At 38.1% G+C, this 18195-nt stretch overlaps 1 protein-coding gene across 3 annotated transcripts in view; it reads right to left on the bottom strand.

Moving 5' to 3' along the window:
* The window catches only part of LOC107566287 (leucine-rich repeat and fibronectin type III domain-containing protein 1-like protein), a 184104-nt gene that overhangs the window by 11547 nt on the left and 154362 nt on the right, over positions 1–18195 (bottom strand). For all 3 annotated transcript variants that reach the window (XM_016251681.1, XM_016251684.1, XM_016251682.1), the window contains exon 3: positions 5909–7285. In XM_016251681.1, the coding sequence (XP_016107167.1) occupies positions 5909–7285 (1377 nt within the window). The remainder of the gene's footprint in view (positions 1–5908; positions 7286–18195) is intronic.

Here is an 18195-nt window from a genome sequence, read left to right as displayed (position 1 = left end):
TGAAGTAAAATGGAAAGGAAATCATGGCTGGATAATGTTATGTTAGCCACCCTGGTGTTCTAAAAAATGTAAATATGAATGGGAATATAGATCTTCAGATAGTTTAGTGAGCAGGAGAATCATGTTTTCTGCAGGTCTGCTGATGCGATGCGTTATTGAGCGCTGCACTGAGGTGAGCAGATGAAGACCTGAGTCATGCCCTGGCTGACGCGGCGTGTTTGTGTGTTTGTGACCGTGAGCATGACCGCATATTTTTGCATTTGACCCCGTGGGTAATTGGCCGAGCTCCTCCTGCGAGCGCGGACTGACTGTGAGGGTAATGGTGTGTGAGTGTGTGAGTGTAAGTGTGCATACTGCTAACTGCTCAGACACTGTGGGAAGCACGCTGCTGTTTTTGATTGTTATTGACAAACAGCCTCATATGAAATTACTTTACATTAACAGCAGTGCATTGCTCCAGTGTTTTCTTTTTGATGGGGCAGCACATTTATCAGAGATTGTAATACACGCCAGTGCTAGCGAATACTGTGCATGACCATGTTTGAGTGCTATAATAAAGAACCAGAGTATATCAAGTTTTCAGTTCAATCTCAGTATGATTACATCAGATTATAAGGACATTTTAAATGAATGTAAAATATATAAAATGACACATTACATAAATTAAATCAATTGTTTATAATAATAATAATAATAATAATAATAATGATAATGATAATAATAATAATACATGATTTTAAATAATTTTTTGACTCAATTATGTAATATAAAAATATTAAAAATAAATAAATAAAAAAGGAAATTAAAACAAAAACTATTAGCATGTCAATTCTTAAATTCAATATAAATATTATAGTAACAGCTTACTAAGGACATTTTAATTATTGTAAAATGAAAAAAAATATATATATATATTTTTATAAATAAAATATTTAAAATCCATTTATTTAATTACATTATTTAATAAAACAAATATGTTGAAACCATTATTATTATAACAAATTACAAAGGACATTTTAATGTAATATTCTGAAAATATAGATTTTTTTTTCAAAATGTTTTTTTTTTAATTGCATTTATTTTGTTCCATTATTTAATAAATAAATAAACAAATATATAATTAAATAAACAAATGAATGAATTCTGTCTTATTATTTTTGAATTCTATTTGCATGTTCTTCCACACACATTGTTTTATGTCTCATAAGCGTTGAACGCTGTTAACAGCGCTGTCAGTGAGTTTGCATAAGCGCTGGGTTTGGTAGCTGCTGTAGTGTCGTGTGCTAATGAGCAGATACAGGAATCTCCCTTCAGTCTGCTCCTCTGGATCCTCTCACAGAGCATTTGATGGATACATAGTGAGAAAATTCCTCTCAGTTCTGGCAGCCATCGGTCCTTTTAAGCTGCCGAGGGTCAGGCTGCTGCACCCGTGTCTCTGAGCTGTCACTGTAAATAGAGAAGGGGCTTCGAGCTCTTCTGAAGATGTGTCACTTGGCACAGAAACCCTGTCATCTCACTGTCTTCTGAAGGAGCTAGTACTGCTTAATTACCCACTTAAAAGACATGCAAATAACGAGGGAGGGAGAGATGATAATGTGGAAAAGATAATGACAGTGACATTCTCAAACAGAAACCCTCGGCACCTAGAGCTCTCTTAAAGAAATAGGTCACCAAAAAGTGATGGTGATTCAAACCCATTTGAACGAACTTCTGTAAAAACAATATATATATATATATATATTATCTTTCTCTCAAAAATGTATATTCTGTAATCATTTTCTCACCCTCATGGTGTTCTAAGATATTTGGTAGAATATGGGGAACCATAGTTGTTGGTCCCCATTAACTTACAAACAAAAATGCTATAAAATTAACAAACAAAAATGCCATAAAAGTCAATGGAGACGATGAACTGTTTGTTCTTCAAAACATCTTCTTTTTGTCTACAGCAGAAGAAAGACATTCTTACAGGTTTGGAACAACATAAGGGTAAATAATTACAGAATTTTCCATTTTGGCTGAACGATTCCTGTAATCATAATTGCAGATCATAGGTGCACTTTGTAATAATATCAAATTAACATATATTATTTTTTAATTAATCAATAATTAAAAAAGCTTAATTCAAATTCATATAATAATAAAAAAAACATTTTATTTTTATTTCATATTGCATTTGATTTTAATATATTTTGTAATATATTTCAGTTACAAATTTATTTAAATACATGACACACGTTTCAATAGAAATTACATTAAAGTATATTTTAGTTTACCATAAATGCCTTTCACTTTATTCAGCAGTAACTTTAACCATCTTTCAAAGACAATGGGATTATGAAATAAAATTAAATATGTACTGCAATCCCCAATTTAGTGGGTCAGAAAGCACTCTTAAAGTGATAGTTCACCCAAAAATCGTTTACTCACCCTCCACGTGTTACAAACCTGCTTGAGAAGAAACAAACTCATACAGGTTTTGAACAACTTGAAGTTGAGCAAATGATGGCAGAATGTTCATTTTTGAGTGAACTATTCCTTTAAATTCAGCTAATTAAAAAAAAAAGATGTAACTATAATCTGGATGGCTGTCCATTTGTGAGAATATAAAATCTGGTAATAATGTTGTAAACAATGTTCAGTTTCTTGTACAGACCAATCGTTTCATTTTTTTCAGCTAAAAATCTTCTTTACTGTTCTATTGAAGAAAAAAAGTCACCTACATTTTGCATGACCTGAGGGTGAGAAAATTAACAGCCATCATTTTTGGGTGAACTGTCCCTTTAAGAGAGCGTCTGCCAAGAGAATGCACGCTGATATAAATGCACTCCATCTGACAGCACACCTTGCACTTCATCCAGGTCTTCATTTGGCACCACGCACACTGTGCCTCCAGCGCTCTTTCACCCAGACATCACTTCAAATTTAACCTGTCTTTTCAACTCAAAGTTTACACTCTATATTCTCACCCCGGTCTCAGTTTCTCAGCCACCATCTCCAAGTCATCCGTACTCCAACGGGAGTCAGGCGCATGCATTCTTAATTGATTCTGAAAGACTTTTAGATTAATCTGCAGCTCTTTAAACCAGAGAACTCCCCTTGCCTTTTCCATAATTAATAGCAAATTGCTTTCTGTATGTATCTTTTCTTCTCTCTTAATCTATCCAGAGGGATTATTGCAGAGTTAATTACATCCTTACAGATCCCTTCAATGAGAAATCATGGGCGGTGGGGCCACGTCTGAATGCTGAAAAGGAACATTAATGTAGACGTTTCTGCGTAAGGGGTGTCGACGACGATACGCAACCCCAAAATATAGGGCATCCGCACAAAGATTTGCTTGTCCTCTCAATATCTTACAAAGCAAAAGATCGGGTTTTGAATTCGAGACGTGTTTCAACATCAATGCAAATACGCCTTCATTGTAATCTGTCAGGAGCATCTGAAACCAGGGCAAGCAGCTTCTATTGTTATTCTGTTATTATTGTCTTCCTCGAGTTCTGTGATTTATTGAAGGGTGTCAATGTGTCGGCTCGTGGTTCCTGCTTCGTGAAATTCAGTTTGAATTGCATCAGGCTGAAACTATTACCGTGGAAGCCAATCTGTCTGTGCGCTAATGAAAATCCTTCAAGAGCTTTTCTGACATATATCCTAAAAGAGCTGGTCCTTTTGGGAAGGATCCTTTCATTAGTACAGAAAAATAAAAAAAAATAAAACATTCTTGTATTTCATGTAGTGCATTCATGATAGTATTGTGTCTTTGTTGGCTGGCAATCATCGAGGTCCATTTGTATTCATCAGAGGAATTGCAATGTTTCATCCCCTATCTGAATAGGATTCTGCCATAAGCCATTAACACCCCCAGTCTCAGATGCCAGCCTTTGCCTTTGAACAAAGACAGAATCAATTTGTTTATCTAATGCAGAATTACCCAGATTCAAACCCCATTTGGGGGGATAGACCATCCGCAGTGCTCTCTCAAATAATGCATTAGGAAAGAAGACATTGCAGAGATTTTTACTACAAAGCGTTCAAAAATTTGGACTCAGCAGATCTTGCATGTATGGTTTTGCATATACAGACTTCATTGTCATTTTGATACTCAAGCAGCCTGTATTTTGATACTAAATATCACTATAAACAACTACTTGATGACATAAACTAGTGTAATCTTCATGTCACATTGCAATGTTTTCATAATATGCTTTTGCTCATCAACCAGACCTTTACTAACATAAAATCAGCTGTGAGCTCGATGCTTGACTTCAGAAACAGTAAAATGGGCAAATAACTATTTTTAGCTTTTAATTATATAATAATACATAATTATAATGATGGTATTACTGCAACTGGGAATATATTAGAAGCAAAAGTTGATTTGAATTAGTAGATCAGAGAGCAGTAAACCATGAGCTGGTTCAGATTTAAAAAAAAATAGTAATAATAAAATCACATTAATATTGGTAAAATCATTTTATTTTCAATGGACGGGGATGATAAAATGTCTGGAGCAGCTCATCAAAACTACCAATGGGGCGTCTGTCAACCTCCAGTGTAGACAGCTTCATTGATTAAAATAAAAGCAATTTAGCACTGATGCGTTCTGACATGCCGCTCATGTGTTTATATATTTCTAGTATCAATAACAAATGTTATTACAGTCTACAGTCTAATCAAGAATACAATCAGTGCAGACCAGGGTTCTTATAGTTAACTAAAGCTAAACCATTAAATGAATGAACGAACGAACGAACGAACGAATGAATGAATGAACGAATGAATGCATGAATGAACGAATGCATGCATGAATGAATAAACTTTGGCAATCATTGGCAAAGCTAGTTGCAAATAAAACATTTTCATTTAGTTTAACTTCATGTACTAAAATAACTAAAACTGAAACAAAAATTTGTAAAAACTATATAGATGGATGATAAATACATAGATAAATAAATAAATACGTAAATAAATAAATAAACACCAAAAACACACAACAAAATTACTAAAATAAATAAATAATAATAAAAAACTACTAAAACTGTAACATGGAAAATATAAAAACAAATTAAAACTATTAATAAACACTATAATAGTATCTTAGTTATACTAAACTAACACTGGTGCAAACCATAGATGACAGATGAACAGAAAGCTATGCAATAATTGCAATCATTTCAGACAATGCCAACAATTGCAAAGACTTCAGACGATGCCAACTTTGGATTGACATACAAAACTGTCACATATTATCCTTATATTGCTATCATTGCGAGCCTAATGCGTTCGTTGTGTCTGCTTAACTGAATACATGATGTTGATTACTAACCACATAACATGTAGCTGTATATTACTTCCATATAGATATTACTGTACTACACTCACCACCTCTGACTGATAACAAAATACAGTAACCTCGAAACATGCATTTTCTGTAAAGCTGCTTTGAAACAGTATGCATTGTGAAAGCAATATGTGACCCTGCAGCACAAAAGCAGTGTTAAGTCGCTGGGGGATATTTGTAGCAATAGCCAACAATACATTGTATGGGTCAAAATGATAGATTTTTCTTTTATGCCAAAAATCATTAGGATATTAAGTAAAGATCATGTTCCTTGAAGATATTTTGTTAATTTCCTACTGTAAATATATCAAAACTTAATTTTTGATTAGTAATATGCATTGCTAAGAACTTCATTTGGACAACTTTAAAGATGATTTTCTCAATATTTAGGTTTTTTTGCACCCTCAGATTCCAGATTTTAAAATAGTTGTATCTCAATCTCTGTATTTATTCTCAATCTCAGTAAAAAAAAAAAAAGAAAAAAGACCCTTATGACTGGTTTTGTGGTCCAGGGTAACATATGCAAATAAACCTGGATTTATCTCAAGGTTCTGTGAGGAAACTCACCTGTATATGAGGATGTCGTCGGTGGAGCTGTTGTACTGGATCTGATACATGCGAACTCCAGGGATTTGGCTTTGCGGAGGCCAGCGGATCATTGCAGAGCTTGAGGTTATTTCCGAGACACTGACTCGCTGATCAGCTCGAGCCTGGCCGCCGCTACCACTGCTGTTGGACTTTATAGAAGTCGGCATGTCCGAGGGTCCTGGCTCCGGCTCCAGTTTGGGGTCGTAATGCGGTGAAGGGTTCACGACTAATTCCACAGGAGCCGTGGCCTCGCCGGCTGCATTCGAGGCTATGCAGGTGAACACGCCGGAGTCCTTCACCGTGGCTGTTAAGATTTCCAAAGAGCCGTTCTCGTAGCATATGGTGCGCGAGGTGTTTCCAATTAGCTTCCCATCTGGACTGACCCAGTGGACGGTTGGCTCGGGGTCTCCCACGGAGCGGCATCGCAAACTAACCTCTTGACCCTCCATGACGAACATCTTGGAAGTGTGCCGGGTGATCATAGGCGGCTCGCAGACAAACTCTTCCTCGCGAATCGTCCAGAAGTACTTGCCGGCCAAGTCTTGCGGAGATGCGCACGTCTCCAGATCGTCCTCCCGCGTCAGGCGGCGCAACCAAACCAGCTCGCAATTGCAATGCAATGGGTTCCCGCCGAAACTGAGCACCAGCGCGGTCAGCGGCGAGCCTTTCATTTTGGCGTAGACGGGGATTCGTAGGAATAGAGGATCTGGGGGGAACTTCTTCAACTTGTTGGATGTCATATCAAGTCGGGCGAGTTTATGAAGATTGGAAAATATCCCTTCGGGAACAAACTCGATGAGATTGTGGTCCAAACTGAGGGTGTTGACGCTGGCTAGCATGGCTATAGTGTCCCACGGCACGTCCACCAGGTTGTTGTATGAAAGGTCGAGGTCCTCGAGAGTTTCTAGGAAGTCTTGGAAGGCTCCGTCGGAGATGCTGTGAAGCTGGTTGTTGGCGAGGATAAGGTGGCGCAGATTCACAAGCCCCTGCAGATGGGTGTCGTCTAGCACCGTGAGCCGGTTTGCGTCCAGATGCAGCGCGTGCAGATCCTGCAGGTCGGCGAAGGCGTATGGTCGGATCTGGCTGATGGTGTTGCGGGAGAGCGTGAGGTGTATGAGGCTGCTCATGTTAGCAAAGTCTTGGTGGCGCAGGGTGGTGATGAAGTTGTCCATCAGTCGCAGCTCGGCGGTCTGCCGGTCGATATTAGGCGGCACGAAGAGCAGGCCGGTTTTGGCACACAGCACGGTGTACGAGGGCAGCAGGTTCTGGCAGGAGCAGCGTTTGGGGCACAGCATGGCGTAGGACGGCATGGAGAACAGAGCCAGGCACAGCAGCAGTTGCTCCATGGGTGCACTCCTACAGGAATCAGAGCACAGAGGAAAACGGGTTAGCTCTCATGCTGAGTCTCTTCCCTCTGTCTGCGAGTCTCTCTTGACACACTATAACCTCCCCAAACACACACACACACACACTAAGTATCTCACACATGTTCAAGAGAGTGTTTTATTAAACATGCAAAGATTGTTGGGCACATTAAGACACAAATCAGTGAAAGGTAAAGCTGAGCAGACATCGCAGCCGGTGGTGAGGTTATACCTACTAGCATGTATCAAAAAATTAGCAAATGCCCAGCTGGACTTGCATTCACCCTATGCACATTTCCCTAATCAAATTAGTGCATTTACATTTTCTAACAACATAGTGTCTGCGTTTCCCACATCTATGGTTGCAAACTGGCATATTATGCATGAAACTATTCTTCTAGCTGGATTTTATTTTTTTAAAGGGACAATGCCCCCCGAATTAGTTGTCCTCATGTATGGATGTATGAAAAAAAATATTGACATGTAAAAAAAAAAAAAAGCTATATTTTTTTATATATAAACACACATTCATTGAAAAGCTTTGGCATCAATGCTCTCAAACTGACTCAAGATTTTTATGACCATTGACTGTTCCTGTATCTGGAAATGTAGGAGAAATAAAATTTTTATAATATTTTTTTTTCTAAACAATACTTAATATTTTTATAATGCTTAAAATTTATATTTTTAAATGACTATTTCATATTTTAAACTTGATCTTATAATTACCCATTTATTATTATTATTATTATTATTATTATTATTATATAGATAGATAGATAGATAGATAGATAGATAGATAGATAGATAGATAGAGAAGAGAAACAGGCTTCTATATTCATATATTTTAGAAACTTTAAACTCTTTCTTCCATTTAACAGAAAATTAATTTACAGTAAAATGCCCGAGCTTCTTTTTCCACACAATAGAAGTGAATGGTGACCATGGCTGTCAGGCAAGATTCTCAATGCAGACTAATATCCAGTTTCGATTAAATTCCTCACACAACGCTATGGCTTCAGAAGACTTGGAATACAGTGCACAAATCCTGTGAACAACTTTTATGGAGCTTTTTTTCCTCCGTTATTGAGCTTGAGAGCCCCTGGTCCACATCCACTCCCATTGAATGGGGGGAAAAAAACATAATCTCAGACCTTCTGCTACACATCACCTTTTGTCAAAAATAAAGTGATATGGGTTTGTAATATCATGAGGGTAAGTAAATGACGATACAATTTTCATTTTTGGATGAACTCTATCTTTAAAGCATGCCAGTACTTTTAACGCTTGGATAAAGATCGCCGCTGAGAAACTGCTTATTTAATTTCACCAAAGCTGATGTTGAACGCAAGATTACTAGATATCATCGCACAGTGTGGATGTGTTAATGCAGGTGTCTATTCTGGGTTATATAAAGCTGCTGCCTCTGCCTTCCATAACATATGCAGGATCTGCAACGGGAGCAAAAGAGAGAGAAAGAGAGGAGGGGCGGCTATAGTTTCACACCAAAACCAATGAGCAAGAACGCGAAAACGAGAGAAAGAGTTGGAGGACGTCTCCTTCGGATCCGGCTGGTTTTAATAGCTCTCCGCTGTGTGAAAGTCAGGATATTTGACACCCGCCTCTGCCCCCCGGAAATTCATATGTGGCACGGCACGGTGATAAAAAAGGCCACGGGAATATGAATTATTATTCTATGCCATTGCTTTTGCATGAATGCTAATATCTGATTTGTGGCTCTTTGATTATTGCTTGTGCATACCATTCCATTTTAATAACTTTTATGTAAAAGCACCTAAATGCAATTATTTTTTCACCGCACGCAAAGCCATCCTGAATATCAAGAGGTTCGGGCCCAGTGCTTATCTGCGAGGGATCTTTGGCTGTCACGAGGATTGTTTTACTTCTTTCAGACGGTAGGGGGAAACATTGAGCTTCATTTTGGGCACAAAAGGGCCGACTGGCAGGAGAAAAACACAGAAGTGCTTGAGTGCGAGATGGTGTAGTGGCAGTGTGATGCATTCAGGCGAGCTTAAGCCCCCTCTCTCCATTACACACAGAAAACAGAGTCACGGAAACCCTCAAGAGAGAGCCATTATCCAGACAACTAACTAAGAAGAGCACTAAAGCAGTCTCACTTTAGTTTGCACTGGCTTTTTAGAGGCACGTATATGCACTCGCATATGCATTTGCTCCAATATAGACATGCGAAACAGCTATGTATAAATGGAAAGGCTTGATAGACTTCCAGATATTGCACCAGGATAGTTTCTCCCAGTCAAACTAAGTGCAAGCAGGATTGCAGGAGAGCCGGAGAACGATTACACGCAGACGCCTCCTTAGGATGCCCCATGCCCGCGTTTAATTCCAGAAACACGATGACAACGTGATACTGTGCAGTGTTGTGTCATTATGACAATGTGAGAATAAATTGATTTATTCTGCATGGGATAAATGGATATCAATTGATTTCGTTGCAAAGCATAAATGAATTTCAGTGCAGAAACGTGGTTAAAATACAGTGGGAACACCTCAAGCGCTTCTAATTAGACCAAGATGAAATGTCAACGTGGTCAACATTTTACCCTGGCATCCATCTCCCCCTTTCGCTCTGCATATTGGCAGGATTCATTAATATTTCAGAGAGGACACAGGCTGCTGTGTGGGTATTTGGCACAGTGTGTAAAAATTAACCCCTACTGCGCTGGAGCTCTTCTCTGGCAAAGGAAGAGCAAACACACATAATGCATTATCATCCGTATGAATACTTTATAAAGACTTTAGAGTAGAATTATCAGAAGATCAGAAGTCGCTATTTTCCAAAAAAGCGCACAAAGAGTAAAAAGGATGCAATAAAGGTTAGAATTAAGCATTAATGTGACATACCAGTACTGATAAACACTGCTGGGTAGATTTCTTACAAACTGTAGTCCATTGATTACAAATTACATGACGAAAAATGTAGTCAGTAGCGTAATCTATTAGATTACACATTTTAGGTAGTCTAATTGGACTACTTTTGGATTACTTTTGACCTAACTCGTTTATCACATTTGACGAGAATGATTATTTTGTACCACACTCGATATAAAAATACAAAGAGAAAGAAAATATATTCCATTCTTAGTTATCAACATCTTGAAATGCATTGAACGTTATATTACACCACTGGGGTTTGTGAAAGACCTTCAGGGGTTTGTGAACTGAAAGAAGCTGATGCTTAATTAAATCACAATTAACAATGTAAAATAATAATAATAATAATAATAATAATAATAAATAAATAAAAACAGTAAAATATACCTACTAAAATATATAGGTAACACTTTACTTAATGCCTTTATACATAATGCATAATAAAATGAGATTAAATGCATTAATTATGCTTTGTAATGCACCTTATAATGCATTGTATGAGCTCATGAATAATAGTAATAGTAATACATTATAACACTTAGCTATTCACTGTTACAGCTGTAATGCCTTATAAAGGCTTTAAGCAAAGTGTTATCAATATATTTTATGATTACATAATCCAGATTGCATATCATAAGCAGCAGTACTGATAAATATGTCCTGTATCAATAGGAAATCATGAATGTAAATCCATATATTCAGCAGTGGCATTTTTGTGACTATCAAGGCCAAATGACTATACAGTCGAGGTGGGTTATACATAAGCAGATTAGTTGGTTTGCAAGATGCAAGATATCGTTGAATATTTATGGTGGTCATCAACAGTGTTAAGGATAGTGCATTAACGTAACGTGAGTTACGTAATCAGCTTACTTTTTTCAAGTAACTAGTGAAGTAATGCATTACTTTTTAATTTGCAAGAACATATCTTACTTTTGAGTTACTTTTTCAAATAAGTGATGCCAGTTACTTTGTTTTCTTGTTTACTGACTGTCCAGCTCCATTTTATATTAAAAACAAACAAGCAAGCCCAGCCCAGATTTTAAAAGTAATGTAAAAGTAACACAGAAATTACTTTCCATAAAAAGTAACCAAGTCATGTAATTAGTTACTTTTTGTTTTAGTATTGTAATGCATTACTTTTAAAAGGAACATTCCCCAACACTGGTCATCAAATGGTCATTGATCAAGGTGGGTGGTTTAAAGGTTATAAGGTCAAATTTAATGCACTGCACATTAAGTGTAAGCCAGAACTGGTCAGCATTGCACCTTTAAGACATCCATGCAAATGGAGACAGGACAATGTGACAGGATATTGCTATGACTGTAGTTAAATCTACTGTAAAATGCTACTGCAGTGAGAAGCCATTCAAATGTAGCTGTGCAAGCAATATCAAAATTTGTCCTTTTTTGGTTTCCTATGACAATGGTTCAGAATATTTTGTTCGTTCCATCAGGGATTTATTATCATTGAGAAATAGCTGCAAGGTAGGATAGACACACAGTTCCAGTCGCTCTGTGTCCTTATTTAAAGAATTAAATAAAGAGATTAAAAAACTGCTTGCTCTCAGTTGCAGGACTCTGAAGTAAGTAATTTACTGAAAGAACATGCCAATCCAATTCTGAGGGCCTCTAATAATCAGCTTAGCTGTAAACATATACTAATTACTCATCTGAACCACACAGATCTTCAATCAGCCTGTAAGAAATAAATATCTATAATATCTCAGTCTTTTCTCAGAAACAGCAAAGAGATTTCAGACATTTTGCTGGGTTTATATGATATTTATATTCCTATATGTCCAGTCGTGTTGATGCAGCATGTCAGGGAGACACTGTGTTTCAGTGCGAAAGCAAAAACACTTTATTTGGCCTTCCGGAAGTAGATGCAATTAGGAATCATTGGTTAAGATTTATTTACAACAGAACAGCACAACCCAGATGTTCGAATTTGTGCAACGCATTTTATGGATGACAGTTTTTTGAACCTAGAAGAGTACAAGGCTGGCTGTGCACAAAGGCTATTTAAAAAAAAAAGGGTCAATTCCGACTTTGCTATGACAATCTGGCGCTTCTGAATCAGCGACTGTAAGTACAGTATGTTTTGTTATTAGATTAAATATTTGCTATTGACTGTTCAAATGCGGAGTTTTGAGCAGCGCAGAGTAACGCGTCGTGTGTGTGTGACCGCGGCTTGTGTACTGCATCATCACTGTGTCTGTCACGCGACTCTGTTGCTCTTTCGGGCTTGAACTGATGGTAAAACTAACGACATTATTAACTGTCTTAATATTTACTTTGAAAGCTGAAGCTCACGATTATGGTAAGGGTAGTTACGTTTCCAACGAGTGCTTGTGGTGTTCGGCCAATCACAATGCACTGGGTCAGCTGGCCAATCAGAGCAGACTGCGCTTGTCAAAGGAGGGGGCTTTGTTGAAAACGAAGCGTTTGAGAGAGGCGGGGCATAGAGGACCTACAATAATGTACAGTATTTTAAAAATAATGTGTTTTTTTTAACATTAAAGCATGTCAACATATTCTGTTACACCAAATACACCAAATAATGATCTTTAAAATAGCATCATATGACCCTTTTAAGAAAACAAGCAGTTAGTAAATGAATAGTGTACAAGTCTAAAAGGGGCATTTTAAAAAAATAATAGAATTAGAATAGAGAGTGCTAGAGTTAGAGGGCCAAATAAAGATGGAAGCAATGTGTTTTTAGCCGATTCTTGAAGATAGCTAAGGATTCAGCTGCTCGGATTGAGTTGGGCAGGTTATTCCACCAGGAGGGAACATTTCATTTAAAAGTATGTGAAAGTGATTTTGTGCCTCTTTGGGATGCACAATAAAGCGACGTTCACTTGCAGAACGCAAGCTTCTAGAGGCACATAAGTCTGAAGTAATGAACTAAGGTAAAGGGGTGCAGAGCCAGTGGTGGTTTTGTAGGCAAACATCAATATTTTTAATTTTATGCGAGCAGCTACTGGTAGCCAGTGCAAATTGACAAACAGAGGTGTGAAATGCATTCTTTTTTTCTCATTAAAAATTAAGCTTGCTGCCGAGTTCTGGATTAAATGTAAAGGTTTGATAGAACTGGCTGGAAGACCTGCCAAGAGAGCATTGCAATAGTCCAGCCTGGACAGAACAGAGGTTGAACAAGGAGTTTTGAAGCATGTTCTGAAAGAAAGGGCCTGATCTTCTTGATGTTGAATAAAGCAAATTTGCAGGACCGGACAGTTTTAGCAATGTGGCCTGAGAAAGTCAGCTGATCATCAATCACAACTCCAAGGTTTCTGGCTGTTTTTGAAGGAGTTATGGTTGATGTGCCTAACTGGATTTTGTAATTGTGATGCAGCTTGCAGTTCTGCCTTGGCAAGGTTGAGTTGAAGGTGATGGTCCGTCATCCAGCAAGAAATGTCTGTTAGACAAGCTGAGATGCGAGCAGCTATCGTCGGATCATCAGGATGGAATGAGAGGTAGAGTTGTGTGTCATCAGCATAGCAGTGATATGAAAAGCCATGTCTCTGAATGACAGAACCTAGAGATTCCATGTAGAAAGAGAAGAGAAGTGGTCCAAGAACTGAGCCCTTAGGCACCCCAGTAGAAGATACTTTGAAGGACCTATCTTGGTAAGACTCAAACCACTGGAGTGCGGTTCCTGAGATGCACTTTGCCAACAGGGTTGACAGGAGGATCTGGTGGTTAACCATGTCAAAAGCAGCAGACAGATTCAGCAAGATAAGTATTGAAGATTTGGAATCCGCTCTTGACAGTCTTAGGGCTTCAACAACTGAGAGCAAGGCAGTCTCGGTCGAATGTCCACTTCTGAAACCAGACTGGTTGCTGTCGAGGAGGTTGTTCTGTATGAGAAAGGCAGAGACTTGGTTGAACACAGCTCGTTCAAGTGTTTTTGCAATGAAAGGAAGAAGGGAAACCGGTCTATAGTTCTCTAAAAGAGATGGGTTAAGGGTGGGTTTCTTAAGTAGTGGGGTTATACGAGCCTGTCTAAATGCTGAGGGAAAAACACCAGTGGGAAGGGATGTGTTAATGAAGTGAGTGAGTGCAGGTACAACTGCAGGAGAAATGGCTTGAAGGAGATGAGATGGAATAGGATCAAACAGGCAAGTAGTAGGATGATTAGAAGGGATGAGTTTGGAGACTTCTGCCTCAGAGAGTGAAGAGAAGGATCTGAACGAGTGTATGTTTGCTGGTAAGACGTGCTTGACAGATTGTGGTGTGGAAAATTGTGCACCGATGGTTTTAGTTTTATTAATGAAGAACGTGGCAAAGTCGTCAGCTGTTACAGTTGATGAAGGAGGGGGAGGAGGAGAACAAAGGAGCGAGGAAAATGTTTTAAAGAGCATGCAAGAGTTAGACAAATTGTTAATTTTATTATGATAGTATGTCATTTTAGCAGTGGAGACATTAGCAGAGAAGGAAGAGAGGAGTGACTGATACACATTAAGGTCAGTAGGATTTTGTGATTTGCGCCACACCCTTTCAGCAGCCCTGAGCTTAGAACAATGTTCGCGGAGAACATCCAACAGCCAAGGGGCAGACAGTGTCTAAACAAGATGTAAGAGTGGAGCAGAAAGTATCAGTAGCAATGTTAGCATCAAGAGATGCTAACTGTTTAAGGGGAGGAAGTGAAGTTGAAACCATAGCAGATAGCCGGAAGGGTGAGATTGAGCGTAGGTTACGTCGAAAGATGACATGTGTAGGGGTGTGTGTTGTGTCAGGAACCATGTTGAGGTTAAGAGTGAGGAGGAAGTGATCCGAGGTGTGCAGTGGATTAACCAGCACATGATCAGTGGAGCAGTGTCATGTGTAAATAAGGTCCTGTTGCTTGCCTGATTTGTGAGTAGCCGTAGTTGACACTCTCTTGAGATCAAAAGAGATAAGCAGAGTGTGGAAGTCTGCAGCCTGAGGTTTATCTACGTGGATGTTGAAGTCTCCAAACATAACTAGGGGAGTACCATCCTCAGGAAAGGTTGAGAGCAGCACATCTAATTCATCCAAGAAGTTACCTTGTGGTCCTGGGGGTCGATAAACAACTACACAATGGGTTTTGAAAGGGTGGGTAATAGTGACTGAATGTGATTCAAAAGAGCTGTTAATACCCAGAGAAGGTAAAAGAATAAATGTCCAATCATTAGAGATAAGCAGACCAGTACCTCCACCTCTTCCAGTCAGACGGGAAGTGTGGGAAAATGAGAAATGATTGGAGAGTGCAGCAGGAGTAGTAGTGTCCTCTGGTTTGATCCAAGTCTCTGTCAGGGCCATACGGTTTAGTCTTGAATGACTAGAAAAAGATGTAATGAAATCTGCTTTGTTTACTGCAAACTGACAATTCCAGAGACCAATAGAAAAAGAAAGTAGTGTATTAGCAGACATAGGCAAAGTGTGCAGGTTGTTAGGATTGCGCTGCCTATAGTGTGTGATGTGTGGTTTGCGAGTAGTAGTAATAGTAGGGATATGGAAACACATAGTAAGAGTTGGTCATAAAAACTGAAACAGACCTGAAGAAAGGTGTAAAAAAGAGGTTGAGTCAAAAGCGACACTTATGTCCCTTGCCGGTGTCCCTGCATTGTGGAGTCGCATGGTAGAGTCGATGGTCTTTACACGCTTCGGTCTTCACATGAGGGCTGCTATAAGTTATATATACTATATAACAATGTAATAATAATAATATATATATATATATATATATATATATATATGCCAGTGTTACTATTTTATAGTTTTTGTACATATTTTTTGTTTTTATTTTTGTAAATTGTTTTTGTCATTATGACATATTATAAGTAGATTCTTTAGCAGACGCTTTACTCCTTGCTGTCTCTTTAGTGTTTCACAAGAGATTTTAGCAATGTCACAAACTGCGCTCAGATTTGCCAACACACCAAAAGTCAAGAGATTTCAACATGAAGTCAAATATTTCTCATCAAAATCCTCCAAAACCAAATGATCTGAGCTGTGCTCCCCACATCATCTGTGAACCACACATCTCTTTTATTTCTCCTGAGGATACGTAGCAACACGACAGAGAAGTGAGCTATGAAAGTAATGAAATGTTTGTGTGTGTGTGTGTGCGTGTGTGGTATCCTCTAATGTTATGCAGATTACAAAGAGGTCTCTAACCTGCCCCAGAAAGATGCATGATGATTGTGTCCGTGTGCTGCTGTTCCTCCCTCGGTCCCTCTCGCAATCTCTCCCTCCTGCTCTGCCTTTCTTTGCTCATTTACAGCCGAGCAAACAGCAGAAGTAGGCTGCGATATTTAAACAAAGAGAGACCTCGTCACTTCTTCACCCTCGCTGACTCCGTGTCCCGCAGAGGACCGGCTCCTTTCACTCGGCTATCAAAAAATCACTGTCAGACTGTGCTAGCATGCTTGTTAACCAACCAACCTCAACACGACAATAACACTGAAATATATATGCAATTACTGTATGACTGACGATTCACTCCTGATTGACTTTGTCAGCATTGTTCTCTAGCAGCCTATAATGCCCAACCATGTCTGATTTTAATGTGCACAGATGGGAGATTTGGATCTGGTCGAGATGCGCTGTACTTTGAGCGTTAGAGTGTTTAATAATTGCATGCTGTTGTGTTTTTAAAGGAGAGCTGGTTGAGTAAACGCTCGCCATGCAATTAGCCTCTGCTGTGCATTAAACACAGGCCGTCCAGACCTGCACATATTAATGCTCAGAGGTGAGTGTTTCACAGTTGAGGTTGTTACGACAAATGCTTTGACAGAGCTTTCACCAAAACTAACTGTTAATAGATAAAACGCCTCCTACTGTTAGTAAACAGCCATAAACTTCAGTGTCATGGATTCATGGATTGCAACGTGTTTTATGAACTGAGCACATGTTGGTACCGAGAACACTGTGCTGTAATGTACAATATATATGCATTAGCATATACTAATGTAGAATAAACCAGTGTTATTTTACTATCATTGAGACGCTGTCATGTTTTTATTTTGAACTTTTAAATATATATGTTTTCACTTTCATTTTAGTTAAAGTTTTAGTAGTTTCACTGTGTGTTTTTGACATTTGTATTAGTTATTTTGGTAACACTTAAAGCCTTTATGTATAATGTATAATAAAACTAGTTATAGTGCATTAATTATGCCTTGTAATGCACCTTGTAATGCACAGTTAATACATTATAACACTCACCAGTTCATTGTAACACTATGCATTTTAAATTCGGTTATAATTATTTACAACAATATCTAATGTATTACAACACACATTATAAATAATTATAATGCATTATACCCTTTCATTTGTAATGCATTGTACATAAAAGCTAAGTAAAGTGTTACCGTTATTTTTTATGTCTATATAGTGTTTATTAATTTCTATTTCAGTTTAGTTTTAGTTATCACGTTGAACTAAACGAAAATGAGAAATGTTAACAAGCTTTTATAATTTGATCTCAGTTAATGTTTATTTCCTTTCAAGTAACAAAAAGGTGTTTTTATGGTTTTACTTTTAGTTATCTAATAACCCTGGTATATACTGTTTATATTACAGTCTTCATCATTTAAATAGTGAGCCTGGTTTATGGTACTGTGGGGTTTTGTGATTATATGCTATGTTATAAAATATACAATGATTTATTCGTCCTGTAGCTGAATTTACAAGACAGATTTCACATTTCACAGTGTGTTTATGCCTTTGCTGGATATTCACTTGCAATGGAGATCCATAATGTTTATGAGATATCTAATAGCCTATAAAGTCACCCTCTCTCTGCGAAAGACACACACCATTACACCTCAAAAACACCCGTAACTCAACGCATCCATTTACACAGCCGCGAGAATGTCCTTCAGTTGACTTTTCATTCAGGAAGCAAGAGGATGTACTGAACTTCACATAAATATAAACTCAATGTACCAAAATTCAAAGAAATGCATATAACTGCTGTAAATTTAGTATGAAATCAACATTAATTTATATATA

This window comes from Sinocyclocheilus grahami, unplaced genomic scaffold, assembly GCF_001515645.1.
Source record: "Sinocyclocheilus grahami isolate Dianchi unplaced genomic scaffold, SAMN03320097.WGS_v1.1 scaffold1067.1, whole genome shotgun sequence".
Classification (NCBI taxonomy): domain Eukaryota; kingdom Metazoa; phylum Chordata; class Actinopteri; order Cypriniformes; family Cyprinidae; genus Sinocyclocheilus; species Sinocyclocheilus grahami.
The sequence above is the reverse complement of the archived record's forward strand: the minus strand, read 5'-3'. Positions and strand labels throughout refer to the sequence as shown.